General features: G+C 37.7%; 1 protein-coding gene across 4 annotated transcripts in view; it reads right to left on the bottom strand.

The window, feature by feature from the left end:
* Positions 1–1,497: 1,497 nt before the first annotated feature.
* GNPTAB (N-acetylglucosamine-1-phosphate transferase subunits alpha and beta) overlaps positions 1,498–19,800 on the bottom strand; it is a 47,607-nt gene continuing 29,304 nt past the window's right edge. For 3 of the 4 annotated variants that reach the window (XM_075157568.1, XM_075157582.1, XM_075157589.1), the window contains 10 exons: positions 18,901–19,104; positions 16,659–17,764; positions 15,447–15,646; positions 14,953–15,172; positions 13,796–13,909; positions 11,086–11,171; positions 9,205–9,303; positions 5,325–5,492; positions 3,869–3,959; positions 1,498–2,707 (listed from right to left, as the gene is read on the bottom strand). In XM_075157568.1, the coding sequence (XP_075013669.1) occupies positions 2,630–2,707; positions 3,869–3,959; positions 5,325–5,492; positions 9,205–9,303; positions 11,086–11,171; positions 13,796–13,909; positions 14,953–15,172; positions 15,447–15,646; positions 16,659–17,764; positions 18,901–19,104 (2,366 nt within the window). In that variant the 3' untranslated portion in view covers positions 1,498–2,629. Of the gene's footprint in view, positions 2,708–3,209; positions 3,268–3,868; positions 3,960–5,324; positions 5,493–9,204; positions 9,304–11,085; positions 11,172–13,795; positions 13,910–14,952; positions 15,173–15,446; positions 15,647–16,658; positions 17,765–18,900; positions 19,105–19,800 lie in introns of all 4 variants that reach the window. The other variant, XM_075157576.1, reaches the window with a different exon arrangement.

Raw genomic sequence — 19,800 nt, 5'->3', positions numbered from 1 at the left:
CCTCACACGGAGCGGCGGTGAGAGACGGCGCCTCACACCCTCCCGCTTCGCCCAAAACCCCTCACCCCCGCCGGCACCAGAGCCTCTCGCAGCCCTCACGCTCCCCCCGGCACCCCGCGCCTCTTCCAGGCGAGAGAGGCAGAGGGAACGCCAGGACGCGGCCCCGCCTCAGCAACTCCCTCCCCCGAGGAAAAGGCGGGAAACAGGGCGTACGGCACAGAGGGGAGAGGGCGCATGCGCAGTAACACCCCCCCGCCCCCCGCCCCCTCAGAAGCAGTAGCTGCGGCCTAGGCGGGGCACGTCGTGCTGATTCAGCATTAAAACCTCACCTACCTTTGTCCATTAGCTTTAATTTCTCGTTCAGACAACAAAAAGTCTGCAAAATTGATTGTTATGGTATATCTCCATTCGATTAATTTTACAAACTATGTTTTATGTTTCAAATTTTTCAACTGTTCTCACTGGATTTTCTGTCCTCAGCCAGTTAAGGTATTTCGCTTTTTATTTATGAAGACCAAATACAAAATCTAAATTAAAAGAAAATCCTAGCACTATTTCAGTTTTCAATCTTCTCATTAACCTCAACCATTTGAGAAATGTTACTTAGTATTTCCTTAACTAGGTTTAAGTTTTTAATGGGTCTGGCTGGGGTGGCCTTAACTTTCCTCACAGCAGCCCCCATGGCGTTGCATTTTCCACTGGTGACCAAAACCGTGCTGGTAACACCTGTATTGCAGCACTTCTACTTCTCCAATTCCCTCCCTCATCCCGCTGGCAGGAGCGAGTGGGTGGCTGGGTGAGTGCTTAGTTGCTATCACAATACTGTTCGCATATTATCTTGCTTCCCTTGCTTGTTTTTTTTCCAAATTTTAGCAGTAATTTTCAATGGATGCTTCTCAATAAGTTTATGCTACATCTTTTGGCTATTGTTGCTGAAGTTAAAACAAAATGCCATGAACTTACCTTCAAAACTGCTTAACCAAAAATGAATTGCAGTGACATCTGACTATTTATACATAACTTCAGCAGAAAAACTGCCTTAAAATTTCAACCAAGTTTTCCAACTATTTTGATTAGAATGCCAAACGTTAGTTAAAAAAAAACCCACCCAGATTCTAGTCAAACTTGAATCTAATACTAGCTTGAAGTGTAAGAAGCTATCAAAGCTTTCTTGTATTTCTTGAAATGTCTCATTTTCTGCTAGTCTGAAGTACTGTAGAGATTTAAGCTTATTTATATTCTACATTTCAGCATAATATATATTGCTAGCATGAAATATAACCTTAATAAATTAAAAGCGCTTGTATTTTTACAATGCCCAAAAGTTTGATTCTACTTTGAGAATCCATTCATGCTTCAAATTAATATTAAATTATTACTGTTGGAAGTTTTTTAAGGGAAAAATAAGAACTTTTAACATAAGGATTCATACACATTAATGGCTAATTTATCAAAATGGATGAGTTTTGGTTTACTTTAAAACAGAAAGAACAGACAAAACTTTTATCACATTTTAGTTAATTTCAAAGCAAACCAAGTATCTTACAATACATATGCACATACATTTTGTACATCATCTGATTACAAAAATTAATGCTTTTCTGAATACTGCTAGTACAATTAACTGAAGATGCACCACCAAAAATTTTTGCTTGAAAAGATTCAGTATCCTTTCCCACAAAAAACTGCACTATTCTGATGACTCAACAAAATACAGGGCCAAACCCTGTTAAATTTAAAAACACCAAAGCTTCATGTCAGTACAAATATTGTTTTCTGAAGTGAAACACTGCTCCCATACATTGCTACATTAAAACAGTTTGTTACCCATTCATATAGAGAGGCACTTTTGCTTTTATACTTACAATGCTTGTAAAATACTATACCTTGATCATTTTCATTGAATTACAACCCTCTCTTTGTAATCAAGTCAAGAAATAACACCATTGTATTCTTTGGAATATAATACACCAGATAGATATAAAGTATCTTTCAAATAACCATTAGCTGTTCTTTTTTATTAGCATACATTTTTATGTGTGTATTTTTTATTAGCATACATTTCTTCTAAATCCCAGTTAAATACTACAAATAGGGGGAAGAATTGTCACTGTGCTTTAAAGAATGTCAACATCAGTAAATGTATACTAAATCTAAATGACAAGTTACATAATTCTCAATTTTCCCATAACGCTAAAAAAAGCGGCAACGACAGAAATCTGCAAAATGTTTTGGAATGCAAGATCAAGGACCTGTTAAGTTGATCCCAAACAACTTTGCCTTCCAAGTTGGCAACATCCACTGCAATAAATGCAGCTACATTTCTTTAGGTAACCCTTTTTATAAAAAAGGATAACATGGCCATGAACTAACAGTTGTAAAGTAAGATCTGTTGAAAACTGCCTATGTACAGGTTTCCTGCAATTATTTTTTTTTGTTGTTTTGCATTGTCACAGCTCCAGCAGCTTGTATATCACGAAGAGTACTGTGGAGATTCTAACTGTAGATGCATGATTTTTTTTCTTCATATCAACATAGTTAAATGCCAAACATAAAAGACACTTATGAGAGAGAGATTTTAAATGCTTATCACATCTTGAGGTAGACTGATCTCCACAATAAAGCCCTTCTACACTTTGATTCGTTCATGACCAACTTCCTTTTGGATCCTTCTCCTTGGAAAAATCTTTCGTTTAAGTGCAATTAGCTGAGGAGAGAAAAAAAATACAATTATTTAGTTCTCTCTGGGCTAGAGGTGCATAGCTGATCAGGCTTTCATCCTAGAAACTATAAAATCTGTACCATCCGTGGTAATTAAGTCAATACTGTCCTTTTTTTTTTTTCCACTGCACAGGAAGAAAGTTATTTACTCAGATTCATTTATTAGGCTTGCACTTTTCCACTGGACTTCTCAATAACCAGAATACAAGCAGAAAGTGAAAAATACAGTATGCCTATATTCTGATTATTTTAAACTTAATTTGTGTATTTAAATTATTATAACATCAGGCTACATTCCGTTTCGAAAAGAACACCACAAAGCTGGCATCTTAAAACAGTATTCATATACCTACTGAGTTGAGTACCCCCTTCCAAAACCAAGTTACTAATGGAGGGCGAGTTTTCTAACATATACAAAAGGCTGAAAATCAAGGGAAAGATTCATGCAAAAGTTACAGGTGGGAAAAAAATAATAATCAAAAGCCAACCTTTCAAGAATTACACCCTCTTCATCAGACCACGGAAAGGGTTACTTAAGGCCCCAACCTGCAAAGAATTACCCATATGATTTGTTCCATTGACTCCCTCTAAGTTTAGGAGGATTAATCATGTTCAAGAAAGCCATTTTATGCTTGCAGAAGCAGAAGGTTTTTTCCTTCAAGTCAAATTCAAAACCTTGTGAATTCAACAGGAGTCTTTGCAATTACTTAGAGATGAGATTTAGATAGGGCCCTAAATACCTCAAGATTCTCTTCAGGGCTAGAGTATTGCTATTACTTAAATCTTCTTCCTGTTAACTTACTTTGCACTTTTACCAATGTGTGTTAATAGACCAAGACTTTCAAAAACAATTACTGATTTTGAATATCCAAATTTAGCACACTTATGGACTTGACAGCCACAAAGTGCCTGAAAAGGAAACACCACTCTCCTTCCCCCCATAAGACTCTCTTTTCAAGGAATCGCAACATGATGATTTAAAAATTGACCCAACCTAATCATCAGTCATCTATCATCTTTACTTCCTGTATGAAGGAAAAATCCTAGCTACTCGTCAAAACCTATTTAAGAAATCCATTTTACGTTATCCTGAAGATACAGCAATCTATTAAACATTATAGAATTGATAAGAAGATATTAATTTTACCTGTTCAGCAAAAAATGAGATGACCGTAAATACAATAAGCGTTACTAGAACACAATGGGTCCAGAATTTGAGCTTGTCTCTATATGCCCTCCTGCACAGAGAAAGAAGGAAACAGAAAAACAGCTTCATATAGTATAAATGCAAATATATAAACTTTAAAGAGTTTCCAGGAAACAGGCAAAGAAAGTTTTTTCCAGTACGTAAAGGGTGGCTAGAAAGAGGACAGAGGCTCTCTCTTCACAAAGACCCACGTGGAGAGGACAAGGGGCAACAGGTACAAGTTGGACTGGGAGAGGTTTCATCTTGATATAAGAAAATTTTTTTTACAGAGAGAACAATCATTCACTGGAACAACTTCCCCAGGGACGTGGTGGAGTCCCCATCACTGGAGGTTTCGAAGAGGTGACTGGACAGGGTGCTAGATGATCTCATCTAGGCTCCCTTTCCCATGAAATGTTGGACCAGATGATCTTTCGAGGTCCCTTCCAACCTTGGCTGTCCTATGATTTTGTAAAACATTTTGATAAACATGGATTTCCACCAGCACTTCAGCATGCTTTAACCCACCCTGGTAGAAATCTGTTTTGGCTACAAACAAGTCAAAACAAAGTGTTCTTGTGAAGCTAACAAAGCCTTGGTGGATGTCCTCAAAAAAGGAGCCAACAATGTGTCTACTCCTCCAGCCCGAATTTCTACAGCTAACTGCTGAAATGGGTTCACCCCCCACAGCCCCCCACCCCTGTTACAGCAGGGCTTGTAGCACTACAATCCACGCCTATTCTTCTTACCTACAATCCTTCTGATTCTTTCTACAGTTCCTCTAATATTTTCTCTTTCCTTACTAACAGCTATCTCTCATAATTTGCTGATCAGAAACAAAATTACTGTACCACTCTTCTTGTCTCATTTTTATCACTACACTTGCCAAACTTTTTCTTGTATTCTGAAACCAACTCCCCCAATTTCTGAAGTTAAAATATTATTTATAAAATGGCAAGAGGTAAATACCCATGAAAATTTCACACATTATGTAGAAATCAGACACACATGTATCTTTTCTGATGATTATCCAGCTAATGATTCCTGACAGATTAAAAAAAATTAAATCACTTAGTAAGAAAGTAAACATAGTTTATATTGCCCCTCTGCAACAGGCATTCCAAACAATGGGTTTTTTTTTACATTTAAAGAAAGTCAGAAGTCCTGATTTTTTTTTTTTTAAACTTTTGTCTTTGAAGTAGCTTAGGGCCAATCAATGCTCTTAATGACTTTAAGAGCAACAGAAAAACCCAAATCCTGCAAACCTCAAATTTTAGTCCATTCAAATCTTTTCACATTATCTTTACTGTTAACTCCTTCATGACAATACTGGGGGGAAAAAATGACTTGTACCAGTATGTTCTATAATTATATGCTATTGCACTACAATAACTTGAAGAGAACCTGTGTAACATACCATTCTTGCAGTTCATGCATGTGAAGGAAACGATTCCGATATTCTCTTGGCAGTTCAAATTGGGAAGGTATGGGAAACATTGATTCATAAAAATCCCTAAGCACCGCTTTAACTGTCTGAGCATCCTTATGATTATGATCAATATTGTCATTTAGACAAACAAATTTTCTAGAAAACAAGAAGTCTTTGTTAGAAAATTTCCTTTAACAATAGGGCAAAGTTATTGGCAAACCAAGAACACAAACAGAATCCTTTTAAAGAAAATTGATACAGTATACTTTTAAAACCAAATTGATATATTTGATACTGGTAATCAGTTTCCTTATTGTTGCATTATTTTAGATTAATTTGATTTTAAATTCTAAGAGCACCAAGGTTGACAGTGAGTCAAAACCTCTGAGGAATCAAATGACAAGTCACATTTCTCTCTCTTCTATTTATATAACGCTGCCATCTAATGGGCACTAGTATGCATCATCCCAGAGCCCACCACTGGATACAGACAGCAGTTTAGAAGGCCAGCATTATGATTTGGGTAAGGGTTTTTATAGTTTTAAATAAATTATCAGGAGTAAAGTATCTTAAATAACAAAATGAGCTCCACTGTAGGAGGTAAACATACTAAATTACTAATATTTTACTGTGTATGCTGCACTCTTCAGAGAAAGTCAACATAAAAACTATAGAAGCTTGTACAAGAGAAGGCAAAGCTTGGTCCCCAGGCTTTGAGTTACTGAGAACACTATATAAACCAGGCAGGACATGACTTGAATCACAGACCCAAAGATGAACTTGTATAATCAACCAAAACACAAAAACAAGAACCTGCAGAGAATTCATATGGAAACCACTATGACCAAATAAGCATGCTCCCTTAATGCCTCTTTCAGAGAGTTATTTCTCATATAAGAAACACACAACTCTCTAAGTTACTGCAAATTACTGAAACTAAAGCAGCAACTAGTGTGCTAGACTGTTATGTATCCTCGGCCACTCTGACGTGGTGCTTGACAACAAAAATTCCCTTTCCCACATATGGGCAAGGTTATGTGCTTTATTTATATTGTGAGATACAAGACCCTTACATTTTCCCCAGAGGGAGAAATCATATCTGGTGACATATGCCTTGTAATTGCTAACCTTTGTAAATAAGTAGTTCTGGTCAGCTGTATTCTCTACAGTATGGTGTGCTCTTTCAAAGAGCAAAGTTCAGACTTCCTACATGAAGCTGGAAATAAGCAGAAATCTAGAGCACGTGAATCGGCCTACACAGGGCATTACCGCTTTTCCTCAGCCTGTACTGAATCTGGCATAACTGGTAACCTTGCTCTAGATAATTACGTGCAGAGGACAAAGAGTCATTCAAATTGCTACATCTGAGAAGAACAAAATATGCCTCTCCTCTTCAAAGATGACCAGGCTATGTATACACTATCAAGTAATACTATGCAAAGCAGCTGGTTATGGCAATCATATGTCTACACTATAAGCATTTTGGGAGTTCACTCTGGACTATCCCTGACCTTGTCCCTTGGACTGGCAGCTCATTAGCCCTGCAAATGCAAGGCTGCACTCCTGGAGCGTATATCCCTGTTCAGCTTCATCTGAAAGAGGTGCAGTTTACAGACTGAGAGGCTGCTACACAAAGCAAACCAAAGCACAGTAAGTGGGAGCAATGAGGATATTAATCTGTTTCAAATGGAAAGACTGTTTTAATCCATCCAGAAGAAAGCAAATCTGACATTCCTTTGGATATTCCAGAATTAATGCCTAGATGATTAAGCCTCACTTTTCCTTAAGGATGCAAAACAAATGTTTTAGACAGATCAGTAAGTGAACAATACTTCTAGTTCGTCCCAAGAACTGTTTTTAGAGACTGTGTATAACTATTATGTTGTTTTATATGCAGGGAAAGCATGGCGAAGAGAAGGAAATGGCATGCCTACATAGCCATGCCAGCTCTTCTTTGCTAACAAGATATGACTACAGTACTGCACTATACTTTGCAGGAATACAGCCCAAGCAATTGACTCAACCTCACTTCACAAACCAGCCAACAATCTGGGACTACAATACACTATTGTTCCTTCAAAGAAAAAAAAAAAAAACAAACAAAAGGGTATGCATATATGGAGTCTCAGGCTGAGTCCATAATAGCATGCCAGTGCATCATACGAAAATTAGGGAAGATTCAAGACAGATCAGCTCGCCTGCCTCATCTCACCTGCTGAGGTTCCTATGACAACAGACTAGACACCCTTACTCGAACACATCCTCATCTAAGGATGCAATCACTCCACAGAATAGGCAGCTCCATTTTAAGTTGCAAGAAGGCCTCAATCCATTAGGCATACTCGTACCACAACCAACACAGCGTCAGGATCAAGTCTGACATCAGCAACCATCCTTCGAAATAAGAAGCCAGTGATTGCAAGCATGAACTTGAACAGTGAAGGTGAGAAACTCATGTTATGTGCCTCCTTGGGCCTAACAGAAGGCTTGAAATCACACCTACATTTCACGAAAAAGTCCTAGGCAGCAGATACAAAGAAATGGAGGAGGAAGAAGAAGCGGCAGGATGAGTTAGGGCACTGCCCACTTTTGAACCGGGTCATTGTGGGAACTGGAATGCAGGAGTTACATGGCCAAAAGGCACTCTTCTAAGGAAAAGCAATAGATACAAACCATCTTCAGCTACAAAATGTCTCAAGACTAGCATTCCCCTTTCTGAATGAATGACCTAGCAAGTATTACAATGTAAGAGGCAAGTGAAAACCTGCTCTTTATCTACAAATGCAAATAATGGTGTAGCTTTACAGGCAACTGAGATTACCCAATAGCTTGCTGTGACCTGCAAGAGGAGGTTTGACTTTCCCTGGCTGAAGGTACCTGGGCCTACTTTCCTCCTTGCTGTGTTTTTTGACACTTGTCAGACCCCTCCTTGGAGGCCAAACTCATTAAACTGGCAAAGAAATCTAGTCTTCTGAAGACAGAAGCAAGATGCAAGATAAAAGTGTGCAACCGAGAGGAAGGAAGGAGAGGAGAGGGGTGGAGGCACTGTCTCACTTTTAAGGCAGCTGGCTATTAAATTATCTCATCCTGTCTTGTTGAACCCCAGTCTTATGCAATGGGCTCAAGACTACAGTTAAATGCTTCTGCGAAGCAGATTCAGACTTGAGTCTCAAATACAGCATCCTTGGCTTTGCAAGGTGGTTGCTGTGAATGTATCCCAGGACATTTATTTTCCCCATTTATCTCTCAGTCATTTCAGGAGCCTAATTCAACACTACAGAGCCTACTCTCAGATTTGGGTATCTAAACGTTTCACCACTGCAGAGTGGAGAAAGAGAGGACTACCTTCTGGCTTTGGATGGTTTCTCACCAAGTATTAAAAAAAAAAATTAATACCTCTTGCCATGTTGTAGCAGAGCATGAAAGCATAATGGATATGCAAAACTCATTTTGTAACAAAATAATCCCCACCTAAGTTTTACCTTAAAATTGCTAAAGCAGATCAAAATGTTCTTCCTTTAAAATAAATCTACCTGCAATATAAACTGTATGCCCTCTAGAATGGCATAAATGAAAGCCCCAAAAGTAGTTGAAGTTTATCTATAAGTTTTCAAAGGTTTTAGATATATAAAAATGTAACAAAAATTAATGAGGTAACCCCTAGCATAAGAGAGAGAACTGCCACTTAGCTTCAGTTAAATAGAAAAAATTATAAGTACTTTTGGTTAAAATTGGTCTTGCCCTGTAACACACAGTATAGAAATACATTGCACTAAATTATTTTTTTTGAACACACAAACAGTTTAAACAGTTGAAGCATAAAATTAAAACCACCTCAAAGCTTCATACAAATCAAGAAACAGGATACCTGGGATTTTTTCGTATGTCATCCAGCTGACCAACTACATGAGAAACATTTGTGCGAATCATTTTGAAGGCAATTTCCTCTTCTCCCATGATTTCAAACCTTATTATTAAAAAAATATATTTATACATTAATAGAACAATCTAAAGTCGGTTCAATAAATATTAATTTAATATTTTATTTAAAAACTTATTTCTAATCTGACTGCCCAACCTTCATTAGAATTTATAATTTGATTTCCATCAGTATATTTACATTTTTCAGCTAACGTTCTTGTACAGAACCACTTTCCTGTAGATTTATTAGTAGCCACCCATAAACCGAAGAACTGAATTCTAATACAAATTATGTAAACTACACCTTTTGGCATAAGAGTAACAATTAATCTGAAAGTAGACATAACACTTACTATGCTTTTTTTTTAAAAAAACACACAAAATTTACAATGGTAATTTATAATTACACTTCAGACATGAGAAAACATGTTCTTCTTATCCAATCACCAATCCCAGAAAAATCTTAAAATAAAATTACAGAAGAGTATATAAAACTACAGCCTTAAATACAAATAAAACCTTCCTCACCCACCTAATCAATAACTTGCAGACAAAACAAGTATATGAAATGCAGAAGTGTGTAATTTCTGAAGCATATCTTGAGTTTAAAAGGGGGTCAAATGCTCTTTCAACAGTCTTACTAGAGGTACCACACATATTTTTCACCTTTCTTATCTTGATGTAAGAAAAGACCCTGCCTGCTCCTTGAAGTCTTGCCTGAGAACATACACCATTTATTAGGCTCACAAAATTAATAATACAGTTATTTAATACTGAAGTTCAACGGAACAAAAGAGCAGCTTATATATTAAACTGATTTATACTAATGTTTTTATATCATTAAGCCCAGCAAATCCTTGCCTCCACCCCCACATTTTTCAATCTCATTTGTTGTGTTAGCTTTTCAGTTTTCGCATAAACTCTCCTGGGAAGAGAATTATTTATAAAGCTTACAGCGCAACTTGAGGTACTATGAATTAATGTATAATAATGTCCAAAAGCTGCCCTAAGCAGCATCTGCAACCTTCTTTCATTCATTTTATTTGACTTTGTAGCTGCTCCTGGGGCAACTGCATGCTTCAGAGACTCCGCATCACTCTCCCCTGCCCAACACCACAACAGGAGACAAGGCTGTAAGCTCCACGCCAGCAAACAGCCTCACTGGCATGCAATTGGTTTGCAGATTTCAGAGAAGAAAGATCTGAGAGAACCTGATCTCAGGCAGATCTACACAAATACAATCATTCAAACAAACCCACAGTCACGATCATGGTTTGTCCTACCCTTTCCAAAGGGGAGAGAAACCTTTTTCTTGTCCCCCTCCCTCCCTCCCTGTCACTCCTCCTCCTTGCAGGAAACTTACAAGGTAGTTTGGGCTAAAATGCTTTTTCTCTTCTTTTTTTACGCTTCAGTAGAAGAAAGGATGAAGCAGATTTACAACTTCTAGGTACAGGACAGGCTCTTTCCTCCTTTTTATGGTACTTTAACTGCCCTCACTCACTACATATAGTCAATTTATATAGCCATCTAAAGATACTCTGGCTTACTGTTGTACAACACAAATTAGGATCTGGCCCAAGGCAACATACAAGTAGCATGGAAATATTTAGTCTACTAAATAAGAAACTATAGAAAAAAATCACATCATTCTGCACAATGAAACATACATAAATAGATATCATTATGTTTATTCAGTTCCACTGTTAAAATAAGTTGAGCTAAGATTTGTTAACATACACATACAATCTTTGGTCATGTATGTATTTATACCTCTTCCTATTGCTTTACAAAACCTAGCATGGCTTTTCACAGGACTGTAACAACATACCTGTATTTGTTTTTGTCCTTGTATGCCTTACGAATTCTGTCAGTCACAGGTTTGCAATTAGTCACTAGGTTTTTTGTTACTGGAGGCTGGAAGAAAACATTGTTTAGATTATAGGTTACTGAAAATTACAGAGTCTGTTATAAAGATGTACTTTGTAGAAAACTTATATTACAGCTAGAAAGGCCAGTGTATGCTTTACTCTCCTGGAATGAAAAGCAATAGTTTCTTGATCAACAGTTGAGGGGAAAAACAAACAAACAAACAAACAAGATACTGGTGCATAACATCACGATTTCCTATGCATACAAATATTATATGAAAAATACAGATTTTTTTTGGCAAAAACATTGCAACTTCTAGATTTCATCCTCAATGAAATACTCAGAAATTGTAGCTCATTTGACAGCTGTCTTTGACATTCCTCTGGTAGAGGCCACCAGTAAACACTGGCCAGGCAAACTCTGCAGAACAGCTGATACACATCAGGCCTTATTTCTATCACAGGCTATGTTGAAACAATTCTGGGAAATAAAATCCCTGTTCTCAGGGATATTTCTATGGCAGTAGACTCATTCCAAGAAATTTAGCTGTTGCAGACAACATAAGTAAAAATAAATTAGGCCCCTGTGCTAAACACAAACACTATTTCGTCACTACTTGAACTGACTGATAACATTAGTACATTACGCATTACTGCTTAGATTAGTAATATTTTACTAATTCTCCAAAAAGATTAAAGTAATTTGACATTGTTCCCAACCACTGAGACTTATTTTCAACCCCATCTTAAAACATATTCATGGCAGCCATCCTTTATCACTACTCTTCAAAGATTTTACTTCACAGAATTTTGCAAACTGAATTGAGAGTCATAATGAGGCAAAATGAAGTAACGCTATACTGGATGTAATGTTCTCAGACTGTGCAGGATTCTCAAATCCACACTTCCATTTCTTCAAATCAGGCTGACAGAATGGCTTTATATAGAACTTTTCTGGAATTCAGACTTAGGGGAAAATATTTTTAAAACCTTGTAACATAATATAACATAACCTAGTAAGAATACAAGGCAGGATAGGTGTCCAGAGGGAAGGGAAAAAAAAAATAGTCAATGTCCATATACATTTATCTACACACACATTGTAGACGTCTGTACTACGGTTTGCATGTGTTGGGGATCAGTAATGCTCTTTTACTACCCAACAGTTCATGATCTGTACTCATCAAAATTATTTTTGCTTTGATACAGTATTGGTTTGAAGCTATAAAACACCAGGTCATCAATTTAGCAAAGTACATGCACAGATTTTTTTCAAATGCATAGGTTGATGCAGGAATTAAGTTCTCATTGTAAAGGAAATTTAGGTATTAGTATCAGATCTAAAGATTCTAGATTCCTAAATTCCAGCAGATTTTATCAGAATTTAACCCTAAAATAGAAATTAAGGACTTAAATTCTTAAGGAATGCCTAGTCCTAAGACCTCAGTTTTCACAGAATCACACAGTGATTTAGGTTGGAAGGGACCTCGGGAGCTCATCTGGTCCAATCCCTCCTGCTCATGCAGGACCATCTGGTGCCAGTTGCCCAGGACTATGTTCAGATGGCTTTTGAATGTCTCCAAGGATGGAGACTGTCCACAAATTGGCAACCTGCACCAGTGCTTGGTCACCCTCACAGTAAAAAAGTGTTTCCTGATGTTCAGAGAGAACCTCCTGTGTTTTCAGTTTGTGCCCATTGCCTCTTGTCCTGTTACTGGGCACCACTGAGAAGAGCCTGGCTCTATCTTCTTTGTGCCCACCTTTCAGATATTTATATTCATTGATGAGATCCCCCCTTGAGGCTACTCTTCTTTAGGCTAAACAGTCCCAGTTCTCTCAGCCTTTCCTCATAAGAGAAATGCTCCAGTCCCTTAATCACTTTCATGGCCTTCACTGGACTCCCTCCAGTATGTCCATGTGTCCCTTGTACTGAGGAGCCTGGAACTGAACACAGCACTCCAGGTGTGGCTTCACCAGTGCTGAGTAGAAGGGAAGGGTCACCTCCCTTGACACGCTGGCAACACTGTCTAATGCAGCCCAGGATACCAGGAGCTCTCTCTGGAGCAAGGACACACTACTGGCTCACGTTCAACCTGGTGTCCACCAGGACCCCTAGGTTCTTTTCTGCCAAGCTGCTTTCCAGCCGGGTAGCCTCCAGCATAATACTGGTGCATGGGCTTAGCACTTCTCCTTGCTGAACTCTATGCGGTTCCTGTCAGCCCATCTTTGGAAGTTAGAAGGAGTTAGTCTGAAGCCTTCAAATTAGGAAGAATTATTCTAAAGATGTCCATCTGATGGTTTGATGTTTTTTTGGGGTTTTGTTTTGGTTTTAAATACATGGGTTATAATTCAGATAAATACTTATGAGAAAGTTCCAGTCAGAGAGGTATTGGGCTTATTGTCTTTCTGAATTTTCCTAGCAAGGATGACTTTTTAAATCCCACATATAATAACATGCTAAAGCTCAGCTTTTCTCTGCTTTTGAAGAAAATTAATGGCTTTCTAAGTTAAGAAATAGCTTGTAAAATTTTCATTTTAGAACACTTCATGTACACACAAGTAGAAATTTTTGTAAATACTTTCCTTCTAGAAATCACACCAGCTTTTCAAGCATAGTGAATACATGCTCTGGAAAAAAAACAAGCATCTTTTAAGACCAATGTTTCTTACCAGATTGGGATCATAATATGCTTCCTGAGTTGGTGGAATGACATGAATCTGAGTGATGTTGGCAGGAAGAGCTTTAGAGCAATTTATTAGCATTTGTTCTAGACCAGTCAAATCCTAACAGAAAGAGAAGGGAAAAAAAAGATAATCCTGTTTTCTCACTGACGTAGTTCTAAAAATCCAGGGTGCACAGACATATCAATGTTACCTACATAACAAATTTCCATGCTACTGTTGGAAAAACAAGACTTAATATTCAGCAGACCCCAATGTAATAACTGCTGAAGTCAGCGAGACTCCCCATACGCCTAAAGTAAAGCAAATGCTCAGTGCATAGTTGAACTGAGACCAGATAAAGCATGACTTAATGTCACTTTCATTTAAAAATGAAAAACACAGCTTTACTGATGATGTCAGGACAGAATTCCCAAACCAGCAGTAGCATATTAAACCCCAAATCAAGCAAAAAGAAAAGTGAACTAAAAGGACAGGAAGAAGCTTTTCTAAGGTACAGGTCAGGAACACACTAAAAGGGCTGCGTTCCAGCTATGCCAATGATTTTATGTGCTATTTCAAGAACAAGTTATTTTATTGGTTTGTGCTGATTCCTCCCTGTAAAGCAGAAATAGTACACTTCGTTCTCTACTGTCTCTAGGAGCGTAAGTCCTACAAAGACCATGTCTCTGTTTATCAGGTTCCCATAAAAACAGAAATGTGAATCTTTGTTTACGGTCATAGTATTTATTACCATGACTTCTTTGCTACCCTTTTTCTCACTTCTTTCTTTAGGCCACAAGTTCCTCAGGGCAAGGACTGTCTTATTCTATGTGCAAGAACAGGAGTAAGCACAGTAGGATCCCACTCTTCACAGTGGCTTTTACCAGTGGCTTTTATCTTTCCTGAAAAACTCACACTAACTGCTTTCTTGAACTCTGACACCAGTGATCCATTTTTCTGATGCTGCTAGAACTCAATTTAATTGTTGACTCCATATAACAATGATAAAGTAGGACACAATGTTATATTCTCCACGTAAAATTTAAGAATTGCCAAGTGTTACAGATGCTATAAGCAAGGATCAATAAAGATTTGACTCATTTTAACAGTTTTGGACTTTAAAACTGAAGTTACTCTAGAAGTTATTGGTAAGGAAAGAGTACCTGCAAACTTAATGGTAATTCATGGATTCTCGTGGCCAACGTGCGAATCTCTCGGTCAGATAAAATGCCTGACTGGTCCGTATCAACCTCATCGAAGATCTGAGAAATGTTCAGTGGCTGGACGGCACTCATAAGATAGTAGAAATATGAAAAAGCAAACTGCATATCTTCTGAGTGCCGCACTTTGTGAAACGATGTCTTGTCAAACTCCTCAGGAAACCTACATAAGAATGTAAATTAATTTAGTACTCCAGTTTCTTAAAGTAAAACATTCCTTACCTAAAAAAAAAATTGTCATCTAGAATTTTAAAAGGTCCTCAAAAGTCTCCTTATTTTAGCACGACTATCATGTTGTAATAAACTCCCTATTTCCCTTTTCAGAATATAATTTTAGTGAGTAGCCATCAACACATTGGAAATAGCTATAGCAAAGCATCAACAGAAAGGTAGATTTACCTACAGTTTTACATTATTCCAAACAAAGACATACTTACATATCCTGTAGCTCTTGCATAATAGTGCGGTCAATCATGTGAGGCATATGAGCAGGGACTTTCCGAGACGTAAATCCAAATTTGCTGTTTAAAAGCTTATTTACGTATCGAAGGGAATCAGCAAATGTGTCTTTCAGCTGCCTTCCAAAATGTTTACCATCAGTAAAATATGACATTTGTTTGAGTAATGACTCTTCTTCCTAAACAGCATGACAGGCATAAATCCAAGGTTACATTACCAAAAAAGACCAAAAACATTAAACATACAGGAAAAATGACATTTCAGCCAGGTGCCAACTCTTTCCAATATTTGAAAATGGGAAGAGAAATTTTGAGTATTTTTCTTCATATTCCTTAGTTCTCTCTTTAAAAAGAAAAGATAAAAATGTCAGCTTTTCCTTAAAATTTTCATGCTTTGAGGAAAAGCAGTCTATAAAAAACTTCCTTAATATTTGTGCTCTGATATGTCACACACAAAGTCCCTGTTTGCTATCAGATTTATTTGTAATATTGCCTTTTTTTTGCTGATTATTCATCCATATTGGATAAACTGAAATCCTATGAATATAAAGATTCCTCATGCAAAATCCAATTTCAGATGAACAGAAAGAGGTAGTCTTTCAAAAACATAGCCCCTTTGCTATTTGGAGTAGTGCAAAGCAGTTGCTACCAACTGAAGCTCAGTCTCTATCTTCTCTTCTACAGGTTTTCAAAACTGCCAAAATGCTTTGGCTAGAGGCAGAGGAAGCTTTCCTACACATTTTCTTGACACGGTCTGGATATTCAGGTTTGTTGGCAGACTTCAATTTAAGTTTTAGAACTCAAGTACTTCCCATTATACATATTTTTTACATTTTTTTAATAAACTGGATCCATATTTGCATAAAAGCAATCAAAACAAAATTTAAGCTTTCTCTTCTAGTGCTATACTTGAACAATAGCACTGTGCCAACATACAATGAATAAAAAGTGAATCTGACTGAAAAAAAAAAAAAAGGCAGTAGAAAGGGAACAGAAAAGGCTATTGAGCTTTTGCCACCTAGCTAAGAAAGGCCCAGATCATAAACAAATTAGATTTTGAAAAGTCAGAAGGAGCTTTCAAGAAATCTCAGTATTTGCCTCAAAGGCAAATTTATAGATCAAATTAACAGTATTCCACTAAATGCAGAAAGATGCAACTATTCCAATAAGCAATGACATTAAGATACTCACATCAAGAAGGTCCTGGAAGTACTTCTTTTTCTCCCATGGCAAAAAGCCTTGGTAACTTCCAGCATAAGACTGTAATTTTCTTCCCACTACCCCCTCCCTTACATTTATATCCACCTGCACATGCCCTCTTCCTCCTTCCATTCCCTGTGTGTCTTCTTCAGTATCTAAATTTCCAGTATGTTTTGATTTCTGCGTTTCCCTTAGTATCAGTGCATTCAGTACTTTTTCTCGAGTTTCATTTTTATTTCCCATGCTCTGGGGTGGAAGTGTGGATTTAGGCTTTACTTTATAAATAGGTTTGTTTGTGTTCGCTGTTACAACAGTTCCCTTTGTTCCTGTAAGCCTTGAAGGAACTTCTTCATTTGCTTTTATTGTTTTTATTTTGCCATCTTTTACATCTTTATGAGGCTTCTGCCAGCTGGTATGGTTCTTCTGATCTTCTGAACGATTATGCATACCCTTCTTTTCCAGGCCTACAATACTCCTTACTGTTAAAAACTGGAAAGGTCTCAGAAGAGCAGCCTTGGATAGGTTAAATCCTTTCTGAGTTATATCACCATTTAGTAGTTTTAAGTCCAGGTTCTGCAGTGCTAGCTGAACCTCTTCAGGAAGGAGAGACACATTTACTGATGGTATTATCACCTCTTCACGTAGACTCTCTTTTGTGCCATTTTGTCGTCTCCTGACTTTTGGAAAGCGTTTTTCTTCAGGAATATCCTCAAATATCATTTCAGCTTCTGGTATTGAAGTTATAGTTCTAAAATCAGAGACAGATTTTTGCATGGAAGTTGTGTTCAGTTTTGGTTCCTCTCTAGTATCAGCTTCAACAGCTACCTGCATTTTAAACTCTTCATCATTTTTATTTAGAAACGTAAGGTTAAAATAGATCACGGTTGCATTCATGCCACTATGCATTATGAGGTGGATAGTCTTCCATTTGTTAGCAACTGAAGCATGTCGGATAATTGGATTATCACTGTATGAACCCTCAATTCCTTTCTTGGCTATTTCGCTGAAGCTGAAGTAAGGCAGACATTCACCTTTGGGAATAACATAGTAGGTCTGATTAAGCTGAAGCGTCACCTTGTACATCTCTTCGAAGTGATCTGGGAAAAAACCAAGAAACAAAACAAATTTCTGTCAATTTGTAGTATGACACATCTTTCAGTCATTTCCACTGTAATATGCCCAGCTAGATTCACTATATTAGCAGTAAGACAGCTTTGTGAAACTGTAGCTTCCAGTTTCTTGCTCACCTATCTTTAATAATGAATGACTAGAACATACTCAGACATATAAAGCCGCCGGACATGCCAGTGGTAATTCTAACAGCCAGTATAGTTTATCATTCTTTCAGTCTCTACCTGCAGAGCCTAAGTGGCTTATTATCACACGTCACTTAAAATTATGTATCAGTCATAAGCAACGTGCCCATACTACATTTTTGCCACATTTTAGTAGATTAATGTTACAATGGTTGGATTTCACTACTACACTGCATCTTGATTTGAAACTTCCAAAATCAGATAGGCTGAATCGAACTTCTCCCTCCCACAGCAGAAGACATTATCCGTCAACTCTCACACGAACAAAACCTCGCTGCCAGCAACAGAATTCCCAGTAACGCATTTGTCTGAGCTGAGATGCAGGGGAGCCTCTATTCTTCCAAACAGGCCAAATTCTTCCATTTCTTTCCCCTGCCTATACCAGACAGCACTCTCAATCACTTCATTCACTCCTTCTAGCCTTTCATATCAAAATAAACTTCAGACAACTTCACAGGTGACTGAGAGTAGCCTTTGGCAAAAGCCCAGAGCCAGGCTTGAACTCGTGCTGTCAGCATCAGATTGGTTCTTTAATTTCTTAACCACTATGAGCACCATCAAGTCAGCTGTCCATATTCAGGTAAAGACTGTTTGCATAGCTGAAATGTAATTTCTCCATTTAAAATGTAAGCCTTTTGGGGAAGGAGTTTGATGCTTGCTGCTCCGTAAAGTATCAAGCACCCCACCCGTGCTTGGTCAATAATGGTTTTATTAAATAAAGCAGCATATAATATTGATTCAGGTTTAGATTAGTGAATACAAGAAACGTCTAACTTTTTTCTTCAGCTGTTGGCAGCTCTTTTCCCTGACTCTGTACAGGGCATCTTAGCCCAATCTGAGAGTAACGATGAACCGAAAAGGTCAGGTGATTCTTGAGAATCCCTACAGAAAGTTTATCAGTGATGTATTTTACATACCTTGGCCACAGTCACCAGCATCAAATCCACAGGAGAGGACATTGCAGGCCTGATCACAGAATTTGTCTGCTAGCCAGGAATTAGCACAGCCTTGGTTACAGTATGAAACACCACTTATTCCTGCACCAAATTGCCATGGTGGTCCATTCCCAATACCTCCAACTGCACCTCCACCAGCAACATAGCGACTACCCCCACTGTTACCTACAGGGAGAGAAAAGAAAAACAAAAAACCCTAGTCATTTCAAATCCTGATTTTTGAGGAAAGGCACATTTTAAGCCACAGTGTTAAAGCTAGACTGAAGAGTCGACAATCTTATTTATCACCGGTGAAATTAAAATGGAGCAAATGCTAACTAGACCTCTGGGAGTGTAAAATCTATAGTGTGTACAATCTCACTGTAGAAGTTTAGGAACCAACTTAAAATTGCAACAAAAACTCCAACATATTTTGTCTTAACTTCAAAAAGGCAGGCAGAAAACTGATCTACTTCTTCTCGTGCTTGCAGTCTTGACTTTACAGCCCCCTAGAGTGGCATCACTTCCTCTATCCAGAAGTACTTCCTACCCTGCAGTCCTGAAAATTCGATCTAGGAACTAATGGTGCAGCTTCAGAGTCCTGTTATTATTTGGATCTGAGTCCAAATAATATTAATATTTTATATATATTATACAATAATATATAATAATAATAATCTGAATTTCAAAAGCCTTCCTTTGAGCTAGTCAAATTTGGTACCCAAAGATTTTCCTATGCCCTACTATTTGCTGTCATCTTCCATAGAAATTTGTAGTTTGCAAGAAATAAGGTTTTGATCTGTAAGCCAACTTTTTTTTGTTATTAAAGGAGGCAAATTTTGTAGTTACCGGAGAATGACAAATTACAGAATTATTCTTATA

Source organism: Calonectris borealis, chromosome 1, assembly GCF_964195595.1.
Source record: "Calonectris borealis chromosome 1, bCalBor7.hap1.2, whole genome shotgun sequence".
NCBI lineage: Eukaryota > Metazoa > Chordata > Aves > Procellariiformes > Procellariidae > Calonectris > Calonectris borealis.
Note: the sequence above shows the minus strand (reverse complement) of the source record. Positions and strands in the feature narration are given on the sequence as shown.